General features: G+C 38.4%; 1 protein-coding gene across 4 annotated transcripts in view; it reads right to left on the bottom strand.

Annotated features, from left to right (window-relative positions):
• Positions 1–113: 113 nt before the first annotated feature.
• The window catches only part of LOC131352993 (zinc finger protein 335-like), an 18,376-nt gene continuing 4,082 nt past the window's right edge, over positions 114–14,407 (bottom strand). For 2 of the 4 annotated variants that reach the window (XM_058389617.1, XM_058389616.1), the window contains exons 6-28: positions 13,941–14,081; positions 13,637–13,801; positions 13,182–13,437; positions 12,852–13,029; positions 12,409–12,521; positions 12,211–12,229; positions 11,915–12,052; positions 11,386–11,462; positions 11,127–11,287; positions 8,624–8,841; positions 7,992–8,091; positions 7,801–7,889; positions 7,420–7,700; positions 7,195–7,333; positions 5,788–5,994; positions 5,559–5,701; positions 4,967–5,106; positions 4,773–4,873; positions 4,588–4,674; positions 3,310–3,393; positions 1,443–1,508; positions 1,212–1,317; positions 114–750 (exon numbers count right to left, since the gene is read on the bottom strand). In XM_058389617.1, coding sequence (XP_058245600.1) covers positions 626–750; positions 1,212–1,317; positions 1,443–1,508; positions 3,310–3,393; positions 4,588–4,674; positions 4,773–4,873; positions 4,967–5,106; positions 5,559–5,701; positions 5,788–5,994; positions 7,195–7,333; positions 7,420–7,700; positions 7,801–7,889; positions 7,992–8,091; positions 8,624–8,841; positions 11,127–11,287; positions 11,386–11,462; positions 11,915–12,052; positions 12,211–12,229; positions 12,409–12,521; positions 12,852–13,029; positions 13,182–13,437; positions 13,637–13,801; positions 13,941–14,081 — 3,134 coding nt within the window. In that variant the 3' untranslated portion in view covers positions 114–625. The remainder of the gene's footprint in view (positions 751–1,211; positions 1,318–1,442; positions 1,509–3,309; positions 3,394–4,587; positions 4,675–4,772; positions 4,874–4,966; positions 5,107–5,558; positions 5,702–5,787; positions 5,995–7,194; positions 7,334–7,419; positions 7,701–7,800; positions 7,890–7,991; positions 8,092–8,623; positions 8,842–11,126; positions 11,288–11,385; positions 11,463–11,914; positions 12,053–12,210; positions 12,230–12,408; positions 12,522–12,851; positions 13,030–13,181; positions 13,438–13,636; positions 13,802–13,940; positions 14,082–14,407) is intronic. The other 2 variants (XM_058389618.1, XM_058389619.1) reach the window with 2 other exon arrangements.

Here is a 14,407-nt window from a genome sequence, read left to right as displayed (position 1 = left end):
AACATAATTAAGTACATTAGAATATCTTAAAGCGAATATAACATTAGCACATTGAAAGTAAGGAAAAATATGAATAGCAACAATTTCACTGTTATTCATTTAGGTAACATAACTTTGATTTATGTGGTATTAGCTTTATTAATGGCAAAGCAAAAACCTCATGGAAATCATGTGTCATACATGGAAAAAAAAAAAGAACATGAATGAAAAAGTAAACAAAAGCTAGTACTTCAGAACACTGTTTCAGAAAAACATAACAAAATCAAGACAATAGAACTCGACCAGACTTCTAAAGTACATACGCATAGTACCACCAGTAGTCATTTTGCTCTCTTATTCCCTACAGCAAACCAAGCCATCACTTTAAATTTAATTAAATACAGAATTTTATATGTTTTTGTTTTTTACAAAGCAGAGTCATTTGAAATAATTACAAGTCATGATTTGCTACTATGTACTTCCCCACTCTTTCTGTGATTGTACTTTACAATATATACAAAAACAAACAAAAAATAATCATCTGCACGTTGCTTTTCCATTATAGATACTAACAAAGAGTTGTTAATATGGCCTCTTGACCTTCATGCTCTATGGCAAGAACAGGTTGTGCAACCCAAGAGTGTCCTTATTCCCCCGTAAATGTGATGACATCGTATTGGATGCCCTGCTGCTGCATCTGCTCCAGCTGTTCAGGTGTGGCCTCTGTGGTGTAGACTGTCTGAGCTTGGGCCATGGCTGCATCAGCTACAGCTAGAAACAGAAAGCCACTCTTATTGACTTATATCACCAGTGTGCCTGTTCTGGTGCTTTATCATCTTTGTATTGAGGATCTGTTTTAGAAAACTACTTCCATGCAATTCCATGCAAAAAAAAAGAAAGCAGATACACCTGTTTCTACATAATCTTCATGGCTTCAATAAACAAGCAGAATATTCCTGTATACGTTTCAAGTCTAAGATGTTTGATATTGGATTATGTAATTTGTGCTAAGGGTGTTCATAGAATTTCTTTTCAAGTTATAGGAGTAAAATCTCTGATTCTCAAAATTCTCTAACTCCAATGTATTTTTTCATTCTGGTTTAGCCCACATAAATGTCAATAGATTTACCCATTTGACCTGTGTGGGGTAAATCCTTAAATTCCACTAAACTACTAATGATTTGTAATGATTTTACATAAACAACAAAAGCAGCAGGTGGAAAAGGTCATACCAGTGACAGCAGAGTGGGCAGCAGCTTCCAGATCCTCTGGGCTCACTATCTGTTGCTCAGTGCTTATAGGGAAGTACTGGATTTGTCCGTTGTGAGTCACAGCAATCTGCACACACACACATATTCACAGGAGAGCACGTGAGGCGTACATGCACTAACAGTATACTTACTGTAAATTTAAATTTCCCATAAATTCAATAACAAACTGTCGCTGTTGCATATGTTCCAGACCTGCTGTTCCTGTAGGAGTGTCCCATCATGCTCATACTGGATATGAGCAATCTGACCATCCTCCATCTGAGATACAAAAAAAAGACAAATAAGCCTTTACCTTTTTGCCATATATACTGGATTCCTTCCTTCATTTCGTCCTTACTTGTTTTATTTCTTCCTTCCTTCCTTCAGTTATTCCATCCTTTCTTCCTTCCATCCTTCATTGCTTCCTTCCTTCATTAATTCCTCAGTCATTCCTTCCTTCCTTCATTCCTTCCTTCCTTCTGTCATTCCTTCCTTCCTTCCTTCAGTCATTCCATCATTCAATCAATCCTTCCTTCCTGCCTTCCTTCCTTCATTATTTCCTTTAGACATTCCGTCATTCCTTCCTTCCTTCATTACAGTGGTACCTCTGTCCTCGACCACCCGTGTTTGAATTTTCGAGTCAATTTGACCTCGGTGTACGAAAATATTTTCGGTGTACAACTCGACCGTCAGGAATGCTCTTCCTTGTTTCATACAGGATTGCAACGAATATCGAATAACGAATTTTCATTTAAGGGGGCCCCAAATGAGGGTATAATAGTAAAAAATTCAAATAAATAAATAAAATAAAAAAATAAACAGGGTAGGATGGTAAACTTATTGCAGCGTTCCACTGTATTGCATAGATGTGTATAACATTGGAGTACTGAACAAGCCAAATACGAGTCTTCCTGATCACACACACAGACTCTCACACACTCACACACTGATCCTCGCTCTGCGACACCGCGGTCTGTGGATTGAAGAAAATGCTGAAAAACGGGGAGGAGCCGAAGTCTGCCGCTGTTTTCATATGAAATTTAAAGGGTCTGAGGCGAATTTGTGTACGGTTTATGGAGAATCGCAGAATGTTTAGGGGAGCTGAGTAGAAATGTTAAAGCCCCCATAAAAAAGGCCTAGCGATGTCAAGCCGCACGCGCTTTTTATGCGGCGTACCCTGGTGTAGACAATAGAGATGAAGCAGTTTACACGGGTCATCTGTTCTGAAAGCATCATCTGTGGGTGCATGTATTATTACCCCCCGCTATCTTTTGTGGTATAATTTCAGTAGCCATGTCTCCGAAAAAGGGGATATCAGGCATCAATGTTGCCAAGAGGAAAGTTGTGAGATCAGCCATTAAGTTGAAACAGATTAATTCATTTACATTATTTCCTATTAGGAAAAGTAATTAGGTTTTCGACCAAATTGGTATTCGACCAGACTTTTGGAACGAATTAAGGTGGAACACTGAGGTACCACTGTACTTCCTTCAGTTAATCCGTCATTCCTTCTTTCCATATCTATCTATCTATCTATCTATCTATCTATCTATCTATCTATCTATCTATCTATCTATCTATCTATCTATCTATCTATCTATCTATCGCTGATTAATATCACTTCAATATATAACCCTTACATACTGTTCATGTTCTATTCCATCACATTATAGTGCCAAACTGGGTGAATAATAGGGAGCATTTTTAGGGTTGATTACACAGTATCGGCTATCTATTTCACATAAGTGATGAAAACATAATAGCCATGATTATTTACATATTTTTCTCTAAAAATGAAATTGTCAGGAACATTCTGGATCTCTGTGGTTTATTATACTATACTATTTAAAAACACCATCCTTAGTACCATAAAAAAAAAAAACTAAAAACGTCTATTTACCAACAAACAAAACGACAAAAAAAAAAAATGCTGACTAGACTAAAATTGCAGACTAGTATTCACATTCAAAGCCACGTTAGCAAACCTTGTAAGTGTGTGTGTGGCCCTTACATACATGTTTGCTGTTTTAGGAACACACCTGAAGAAATGTTTCAATCATGACTTAAAGTGTATGCTGACCTGAATGTGGTTGCCATCGGATACAACAACATATTCCTGTGGGATCAAGTGCTGCACACTGTCCTGCGAGATGATGTATTGGACCTGAAGGACAGAAAGGAGGGAATGTCCTTACTTACATAGAACAGCCATTGAGACACATGTAGAAAAGCTCATCTTAGATTCTGCAGCAATATAAGGAACATAAGGTATACTGCTACTACTACTAATAATAATAATAATAATACAAAGAAGAATATTTTTTGTGATGTCATTCTCTCAAAAAACAAAGATTCCTAACTTAAGTTTTTTTGTTTTCAGATTTTCCAGTCAGTTTAAAACTTTTCTCCTTTTGCTTCATTGGCAATAATAACAATTTCCTCTTTTTAAAAATAATCCTAGAATCAGAGATTTATTTAAAGCAATGTGTATCACCCACATGCTAGGAAAGCAGCCTCTATGGAAAAAACAATGTGGAAAATCACTACTTAAACATTGTGACTGAATGTGGAAAAGTAACAGAGAAATAATGAAAAATCTGCTGGTAGGTGATCAGTACAGAGAGAGAGATTTCACAGACAAGCTCTGACTTATTAGTTTGGAAACAATGAGGTGGGAAATTCAAGATATATTTTTGCATATAAAACATCAGGAGGAAACAGCAGTTAAAGACAGTATAAAAGTTAAAGCAGTTATAAAACCTTGTTTTATACATTTTTAAACCTTTTTGTTTACATCAATGTATCAAATAATTTAAATAAAAGAAAAATGTCTATGGTCTCAGCATCAATCAATCAATCAATCAATCATAAATAAACTAAAAAAAATAATTGTTAGTCAATTTAGCTCGAGCTCATATTCTCTGGTATCTGACATACAACACTGCATCTTGTCTTTCACTTATGAATTTCCTGACAGTTTTTATTTCACATTAAATTTAGTTTTAAGTAAAAAGAGAAAGGCTATAGAAAACAAATTCAGGAGATACAGTCTATGCTGTTTGATTTACTACTGATTTACTATTTGACCATCAAGTCAAGTCTTCTTTATTTAATAAATTCTCAGCGTCCTCTGATAAAATCAGTGATCTGTGGTGACTTGGGAATAATACACCTCTGCGGTAAAAATGTCATCCTTTACTATCAACCAACATTTTAGAGCAAAATGTCTCTCTTCCTTTTTCATAAGTATGCAAAAAACCCAGTGCAATAATTTTGGCTGTTCTTTTTTTATGGGGTCAGTAGTCATACCCAAGGTACAGGAGACTGCTTTAATATATGATAAGAAGAAAACAGCCACCTCTGTCACCTGATTATCCGCTGTCATTAGGTGTTGCACTGTCTGGCCGTCTACTGTAGTTATCTGCTGAATGTATGCAGCATCCTCCTGACAAGGAAATCATTTATGAATAATAAATGATAAAGAATTTATTATGATAATAAATGAACACCATCACTGTCACAGTGATAGAAGTAGGGCTGTACCTGGTCAGAGAGAGGTTGTTCCTGGGCCACGATTATGTGCTCCTGCCCTAAAGCCTGCTGCAGCTGCTCTGGACTAATTACAGTCTGACCTGCCTGCAATGCTGTCACACATACATACAATGAGTGGAAAGACAGGTGAAGGTGAAGTCAAAAATGATGAAAACAGACTCATCAGATGTGTTCGGTCTACTCACTCTGGAGTGTAGCCAAGGCCTCCTCATCACTGTTCACTATAATGGTCTGCTGAGAGCTGCCGCCTCTGGCCTTGCGAGGCGGAGGGTCCTGTGTGTGTAGCCTCTCCATGTGGAACTTCAGATGGCCATTCCGGTTAAACCTGAGCCAAACACACATAGAAATAAGCTACGATTGTGAATTTTGAGTATTTGCAGCTGCTAGCCTTAGACAAATTGCTTAGCCTTTAAGTCCTGGTACAGAACTTGTCCATCATCATTGTGGAGTTGGGAACATAGCAAATGCATAATAAACTAAGAGCGGACAATCAAAGTCAGTCTGTGTCACCCTTGCTGTTAGTGCATAGAGGAAAATGTACAAGATGAAACTTCAGTATTCATTTATTCTATCATTCATCTTGGTTGGATTTGGAGCCTATTCCTGGAACAGTGGGTGTAAGACAGGACTTTAAATTTCCCCTTGGTGTAAAGAAATGTGTTAAAGTAAATAAACTTTCAGCATGGTTTCTGAGGTTGGAAAAAATAAGAGAAACCAGCATTGTAGTTATCTACACCATCAAAATATCCGGGTCACTGTAAAGTCTCTGTATCTCACCTCTGTCCACAGACTTCACATGAGAAAGGCTTCTCATTGGTGTGTGTCATCATATGGCGCCGCAGGTCCTTCTTGTTTTTGGAGGCAAAGCTGCAGTTTGGGCATTTGTGAGGCCGTAGGTAGGCGTGCATAGACATGTGAGTCTAGAGAGAATAAGCAATGCATGCTGTTTGTTGCAGTAAAGGATATATTTCATTTCTCTATCTGGATTTATAAAAGCATTGTCTACCTTAACCTCTGGCCACGATGTAGCAGTGAATTCACAATCAGGACATTTGAACGTGTTGGGGTCCAGGTGTGCCCTCTTGTGGTTCTCCATGTCGGAGCGTCCGTGAAAAGTCTCCATGCAGACTCGGCAACAGAAGCGCTTAGTGTTGAGCTGCTGGGGCTGAGAAGATGAGCTCTGAGCTGGAGAGCCTGGGGCTTCACTACTCAGCTATAGAAGAGAATTGCACATTTAAATCTAGAGCACAAACTCACAGACTCAACACTACATATTCTTATTCTAGAGTCATGCTACAAAAAACACTTTTCAAAATGGATTATGTTGTGTTTAAATAACATTTAATATAATGATAAATGTTTTTTTAAATAAAGCAGCTGATTTGATGTTAAAAAATATCATGCTGATTTTTTAAATAAAAAAAAATTCCATTAAGATAATTATATTTTTCATTCAAGTGTTAAAAAGTTAATTTTTTAGACAATAGATAAAAGTGCTACTGAAGTAATTTAGTTACTAAGCAAATACATCATGCATCCATCAGGAACCAGTGGTATTATCATGATACATATAGTGTATTGAGGAAATTTGATTCTTCAATTATTATAATAAGAAAACTGCTGGCTTTGTTATATTCTAGGAGACATTTTGCTGCCATTGTTTGAACTTGGCACTACAAATCAGTATAAAGTTATTCTGACTGACTTTATTCTATAAAAATGTAAATCCTGATGGGCCTTCACAGTCATTTGAAATCAACCCAATTCAACACTTGCGAGATTTTATACAGACATGTTAATCAATACTTTCCACCACTCAACACTCTCAGCATTGCTTACATAGCTGAAGAGGGGCAGGGCTACCAGACGCTGATGCTGGATAAGAAAAAAATGTAAAGACGGCTGACAACTCTCCAGTGGACAAAGCATCTTACAAATGTCTTAAATAATCACATTTAACATAGTTTATATTTCATCTTTTTCACAGTTCACTTTTTTCCACATTCACTCTATTCTGCTAAAGCTAGCGGTGCCACACTGCATGCAATTGATGCCATTTGTCACTTCCGGTTAGCAAAAAAAAAGATGAGATGATACTACCCTTTCTTCCTTCTTTACTAAAATGTAATTCTTCCTGCATTATTAAAATGCAGATGGAATATTAGATGGAAGTGTACATACTGCACAGTGCAAGTGCATAGTGTGTAGTATCATTTGGGACACAGCTTAGGTCAAAATACAATGAAGCTGTTCGAATGGATGTTGGTGGCCCAGCACCTCAATAAGACTCGTATTTGATAAACCCCACTATCAGCATATAGTATACTGCTATACTGTGTGCATTTACTTCTCAGATAAGTCTTGTAGAATGTCCTTTAAGATTATTTAAAAACACCCAAGTTGTAATGCTCACCTCCACTTGCTGAAGCACGCCATCAGTCAAACTGGAGCTCAGGTAGAACTTGTCTTTTTGTTCTTTCAAAGGTGTAGAGAGAGACACTGCCTCACTGCTGACCTCCACTGTCTGATGATCAGCTGCGCTTTCCTCCACACTGTGGCCACACACACACAATTATGAAAACATGTGAAAATATTCTATACAATTATGTCCACATACTTCACTACTAATCATTAATACCTATAAGCTGTGGCAGTGTTATGAATCTCCTCAGCAGCTTGTTCCACCACACTAAACTCTCTGGCAGTCTCGTAAGCGCTGATGGCAATCTGTGCAAATTCCTGCTCGCCTTCTGCTGCCTCTTCCTGAGCCAGCGCCTCCTGCACGAGGGTCTCCCCAGTCTCTGACACATGATAGGTCACCACGTTCTGTGGCTGTAGGGATGTGTCTTGACCTGCTGACTCTGCTGTGACCCAAGACCCCGCCTCCAATGTCTTGCCATCCGATTTCAGGACAGCTACCTGAAAAAAATAAAGCATTGAGACACACGAGTTATCTCTCCAGGATTATGAACAAGTAAGAACCCGTTACATCTAGAATACACCCTCAACAACACGCTACCTGGAGTGAATTTCCAACTAACTCTCGAGCGTTGCTCATGTTCAGGAGCAGGTCCAATGCATTTTGAGCAGAGAGATCTGATGATTGGGCTATAATGATTCAAATAAAAGAAAAATAGTTAACAAATACACGTTTGGTATGTTTACAATACGGAGGAAGGTAATTCATGTAACATCACATTCTATGCAGACCTTGTTCATAAATGATGGTAGTGTTTCCCAGTGCATCCTGGGACACAGATGCACTCCCCATTGGCTCCATGGTTTGAAGCGTTAAGGGATCCACAGTTACCTGAGGAAAAATGATCAGGATGTATGGTGAAAACTTCTTACAAATGTTTAACATGCAATTCCAAATACTGCATAAGTAAAACTGCTAAGTATAAAATACTTAGTATACAAATACTTATCTAATACAACATTTTACTACATTAATATTTATATATATATATATATATATATATATATATATATATATATATATATATATATATATATATATATATATATATATATGTATTATTATAGCAAAAGACTGTTAAATTCTTGATTTGTCCAGTGTTTTTTTTTTTTATAAATAAAAGTGTTTGCATTAAAAGTGCATTGGCAAATTGCTGTGCTATAAGAGGAATACTTCAGATCTGCTCTTATGGAAAAAGTGTAGTGTAGTGTGGTAACACCGTACCTCACCCCGTCCTGATTGTTTTGGAATATAATGCAAAATTGAGGACACAAAAAGAGCTTAATGTCACCAGTAAGTGTGTCGTGTACTTTGCCGCTGTTACTCTACTCTAACCACTCAATCAGTTTATTTGAGGACTCACAATAGTGCTCCCTAGTGCCTGGCTCTCGTGCTGTTGTTTGAGTGCCTCTATCTGCTGCAGAGTGAAGAAGGGTTTCCTGCGCCTCCTCACTGGCTCCTCAGGGTTAGACTCACACCACTTTTCGAAAGCCTCAGGGTGACGGCACTGCATGTGCAGCCGCAGGTTCTTCTTGTGCTTGGTCATGAAGTGGCACATGTTACAGCAGAATGGCTTCTCTCCTTAGAACAACACAGAAACCAACAGCTGAGTCATTAGATCAGGACAGAAATAATTTCCATGTAGCGCTGACAAAACATGTCACTTCAAATTTCTGAAGCCACACCTGATTCCACCTGTTTAATCAATTGATCTTGGCTTTCACTAGACTCAGGTGTGGCTTCTGCTTGGTTGGAATGAAAACCTGCACCCACACTGGCCCTGTCCGAATAAGATTGGACACTACTGCTTTAAATCAATCAACATAGATGCATTAGTTGGTTGAACCTATAACAGTAACCACTGCAGTTTGCGATTTTGAAAACGTTCATAAAATGATAACTAATGTTAGTTGGCTAGTTTGTTAACAAAACATCAACTTTCATAGCAGCGTCTATGTTCATCCTACCTTGTAGTTTGCATTTGTCAAGCGATAAAATTATATACACTACTCACAAAAAGTTAAAGATATTTGGCTTTCGGGTGAAATTTCAGGATGCACCTAAAATGCTCTATAACCTTTACAGGTGAACTTAATTTGACCTTCTCTACACTTTTGAATGCACATGTCCAACTGTTCAGTGTTTCAGTACTTTTTTGCATAACTTGCTGTTCTCTAACAAGGTGCTTAACGGCAAAATTCACAACTGGTGTTTGATCCATGAATCAACCAATAAATTTTCTGGTTCAATTAGAATTGGTATTTAAACAGTCCTCTTCATCATGCTGGTCTCATGACGTCAAAATGTGAACAAGACGACACCTAACAATTGATCAACAGTACCTCGCCATTGCGAGGCTTCAAACAGGATGTTCTCAGAGGGAAGTGGTCACTGAGCTTAGAGTGTCACAGAGTGTCATCAGCAGGTTGCAACAGAGATACAGAGAGACTGGAAGAGTCACAGAAAGGCATAGAAGTGGATGTCCTTTGGCCACATCCCACGTTGATGAGCGCTTCATTGTGAACAGTGCCCTGCAGAACCGGATGATGAATGCCACTCAACTCCAGGCACATTTAAGGGAGGTGAGAGGCACCCAAGTTTCACGTCAGACCATTCGAAAACCGTTTACATCAGCGTGGTCTGCGTGCTAGATGACCTGCATGGGCCAGGGAGCATTTACGCTGGACGAGGGACCAGTGGGCCTCAGTGCTGTTCTCTGATGAATGTCGATTCACAGTCGAGCAGAAATGATGGCCGCCAATGATGTTGGAGATGTCACATCATCTTGTGAATGGTACAGTGTCAAGCCAATACTACCTGAATAACATCATTAATCCAGTCATTGTGCCCCTGCATGAACAACACAGGCCTAATTTCATCTTCATGGACGACAATGCTCCAGCTCATCCAGGTCGCATCATTAGGGAACGGCTGCTGGAGGCTGGGGTACCTCAAATGGAGTGGCCTGCACTTTCTCCAGACCTGAATCCCATAGAAAACCTATGGGATCAGCTGAGTCGCCGTGTAGAGGCTCGTAACCCTGCACCCCAGAACCTCAATGACCTGAGGGCCGCCCTTCAAGAAGAGTGGAATGCCATGCCTAAGCAGACAATAAGTCGACTCGTGAACAGCATGAGACGTCGTTGTCAAGCTGTAATCGATGGTCAAGGGCACATGACAAATTATTGAGACGTTGACATTTTTTGTTGTGGTATACCCACCACTTTTGTTTGCTTTTGTTTCAATAAATTGTTTGAGATGAGGAAATCACCATTGCATGCTTCTACTTAAATGCCCAACTTTCATGATATAATATCACTGTAGCATGAACTTTTTACATTTTCCATAAATTTCACCCAAAAGCCAAATATCTTTAACTTTTTGTGAGTAGTGTAGTGTATATACATATACATATACATATACATATACATATATATTATTTAGTCTTCTCATTTCAGATTGCGGTCCCATGCAGCAATAATATCACTACTACCACAAAAACAATATACAATACGAATATATAAAAACATATACTAATTAATTAGCACAGAATTCTTTAGGAAAGTTGGCATACATCTCTTTGCTATAATGTTTGATGGATTTTTATAAGCAGAAGCTTGCATCCATCTTCTGTGTAATTTCCTTCCCTTGGTAAATAGTAGTATAATAAGCGGGATACACCTCAGTTTCATGTCAGAAGTTTTTGTAACAATAACTCGATGTCAGACTAAATTGCATTCAAACATGACTATATTTTAAATGTAGTGCGAATGGATGCAGCTCAAAAAAGATTTCAAACAATATCATGTTTCGGTCTTGTAAAACCACCAAATTAATTTGAGGATTAAGTGCAGATCCTCACTCACCAGTGTGTTTGATAGCAATGTGAGACACCAGGAAGTCCTCTTTGCTTGTGGAGTACTTGCAATAGTCACATTTGAAAGGCTTGTCATTGGTGTGAGACAGTTGGTGGTTTAGAAGTTGCTTCTTATCACTACAAGTGACCTCACAGAACTCGCATTTAAACCTGAATGGAAAAAATTTATGTTAATTTATACAGTGAAAAGCTTCCGTTTGAACTGAACCCGAAATTAAAAGTATGAAAAATTAGAAGTGGCAACTTACAAGCTGTTTCCGCAGTTTTGGATATGTGTGAGCAGATGCATTTTGAAAGTATAACGTTTCTTGAAAGACTTTCCACACTGCAAAGTGCACAGAATAAAAATAATTGCTGTCAGGAACTGCCATTTCCAAACACGGGTTTATGACATGTCATAGTTTATAGGAGTGAAAATTTGACTCATGATATTAACTAGCTAAAAACAATTAAATTAAAATATCATCAGAGAGAGAAAGGGATCAGTTGAGATAAGCATTCAAACAACAGGCTAAAGCTTATTAATGAACTCCAGACCACAGGGTGATCGATCAGAGAAATTACACTATTAGACTCATAGGAGCTTTATTCCCAAAATCCCTTTTAGGTAGCGCTAACTTAACTTGTGAACGAATCGAAACAAAGTATGCATCTCTTATACTCTACAAAAAAAAAAGTTAAAGCTTCTCTGCATGTTCACTCATACTTTTATGTGTTAAGTTACATGTACTTGCGCTCTCTTAAAGATGCTAATTAAAGCCATACATTTCACCATACCTTATCACACATGTGTGGTTTCTCTGAGCTGTGTGTCTTCATGTGCTGCGTTAGGCGTTTCTGCATGGGGTAAACACGATGGCAGATCGGACACGGGAACTCAGACACTTTCGGAATCTGGGAAGAAACACCAAAAGACTGCCATCATATTAAAAGCTGATAGTGACTTCTGCTGTATGTAAACTGACATGACATCACAGTTTGAAATAAAGCAAAAACAGAATTTGAAGCTTAAAAGCTGACACTTTCATTTAGATATCAACCAAAAAAAAAGAAAAAAAGACAGTAAATCTTACCAGGCCTGTCTTCTTACTCCTGAGGTGAGAAAAAAAGGATATGTCATATAGAAGAACCTTATTTCAATCCTAATAATAACAATAATGGTTAACTCAGATGTCAAGAAACTTAAGGTCAATGTCACATCTGCAGTGTTTCACGTGTGTTTTAAAATTTATTTAGACAACCATTCAGTTTTGCACCATGGGAAAACTTACTTCTCTTTGTTGTGAACTGCGGAATGTCGGATAACGTCCTTCTTGTAGACACTTGAATAGTCACAGACCTCACACTTGAACGGTTTGGTACCTTGGTGGTTGAACATATGCTCCTACAACAGATGGAAGAATGGCTTCAATTACATTGCATTAAAGAATGGAACATTCCTGAACCAATCAAGTATGAAATAAATAAACTGCAGCCCTTTACGTTGGTTAAATTTCAAAAGATTAGAAATATTTCTTCTGACATCTCTCTCAAATGACCATATGCCATGTAGCCTTTGTGAAAAAAACCTATAACCTACAAGTATTTGTTTAAACACCATCACAGTACACCTCGTCAGAGAACACAAAAAATCAGCCGAGAATAACTTTTTTCAGTGCTAAGAAGAGAAGCAGATCTCTCTGTGATAGAAGAACTATTGTTTTAACCAACGTACCTTAAGTGAGGACCAACGTTTACAGCGGTAACTGCACTGCTGACACTTGAAGCGTTCTGGATCGTTGCCCTCGTGAGAATCCACATGAAACCGGAGGTCCTCTTGAGACAGGAAGCGTGACCCACAGATCCAGCAGTTATGAGGTCTCAACAGAGGCTTGAGGGATTTGTAGTACTTGCTTTACAAACAAAAATGATGAGCACACATAAGTAAAAGTCTGTCACTTTTAATGGAATATGTTCATGTTCTGGCTGATGAATGTAATATACAGTAAACGCACCGATCAATCCTAGTTTACGATGAATGAAAGGTACATAGGTGGGAACTCACTTTCTGTTAATATATTTTTTATATTTGTTACGAAGAAAACGCCTTGATGGTCGCCCGCGCTTCCGTGGGAAAAACTCCTCGTCATCAGGGCCGTTGTTTGATGAAGGGTCTTTGTTTTCTGAATCTGACTGGCTGACACCTTGTTCCACAGAACAACCATTAGATATTGAAGCAGCTCCATTCTCCAGCCCAGAGGAACTGGCCTCTTCAGGAGCCTGCGAGTCCATTGCAGTGCTTGTCTGAGACACCGCTGTTGCTGTAAAGCAGAAACATTTCTCTCATGACAAAGACACATTCACAAAAAATGTGTAAGTATGTTTAAGTCAATGCTTTCCATCCTTTGCAACTGAAATGAATTAAACAGGTTATTAACTCTTTTCCTATGGTGCCACCTGGCCATGGGTGAGAAAAATGCAAGGCATAATTAAATTGCATTTGTAACGTTACTCACGGACCTGTGTAACTTTGAGGGAAGAGAAATTTACGGGGTGGGCCCACCATCCTGCGAGGTCGCTTCAGCGAGTTCGAGGAGAAAGATGAAGAGCAGGAGGCAGGAGCTGGTCGGTGTGTAGGTGGTCTGGCTCTCAGCTGTTCATCTGCTGGATTATAGTCACTGTCCTCTGAAAAATGAAAGAAATACACTGGTAAAGTTAAATGATCAATCAAATAAAGTGCTCTGTATGCATACAAAATCAATAAGTCAATAATGGAATTCAATTAAACTCACATTCAGATACATAACAGAAACCCAACACCCACCTTCAGGGTCATCAATGGCACCGGCGTCGATTATGTCATCTTCATCTTCCTCTGGGAGTTCTTTCTTCTTTTTCGCCTCCAGTTGTGCCAGTGTCTCAGACTTTCTAGGTCTTCCACGTCCTCGCTTTTTAGGAGGCTCACCTTGGTGACACATTACAGATGATTACGAAGAGATTTTTAAAACAGTACTCCAACCAAGAGTACTTTAAACTACCCTAAAGACTTCTTTTGTTCTAAGCATGTGTTTCTCATGCTCACTGGCCTTTTGTCATTTTTTCCAGAGACAAGCTCCAATGCAGATGTACTGGTGTTCATCCAAAAATTCTGTTACAATTTCTAAAATCACGCTTTATGTTCCACTGTACATATATAAAAGTACAATTTGTTTCATTATTTTCTCAACACAGGGAAACATAGAAATGTGTGTCATACATTATAGAATTGGCAGAGATAGATTTTTTTTTTAA

Source organism: Hemibagrus wyckioides, linkage group LG05, assembly GCF_019097595.1.
Source record: "Hemibagrus wyckioides isolate EC202008001 linkage group LG05, SWU_Hwy_1.0, whole genome shotgun sequence".
In the NCBI taxonomy this organism is placed as follows: Eukaryota; Metazoa; Chordata; class Actinopteri; order Siluriformes; family Bagridae; genus Hemibagrus; species Hemibagrus wyckioides.
Note: the sequence above shows the minus strand (reverse complement) of the source record. Positions and strands in the feature narration are given on the sequence as shown.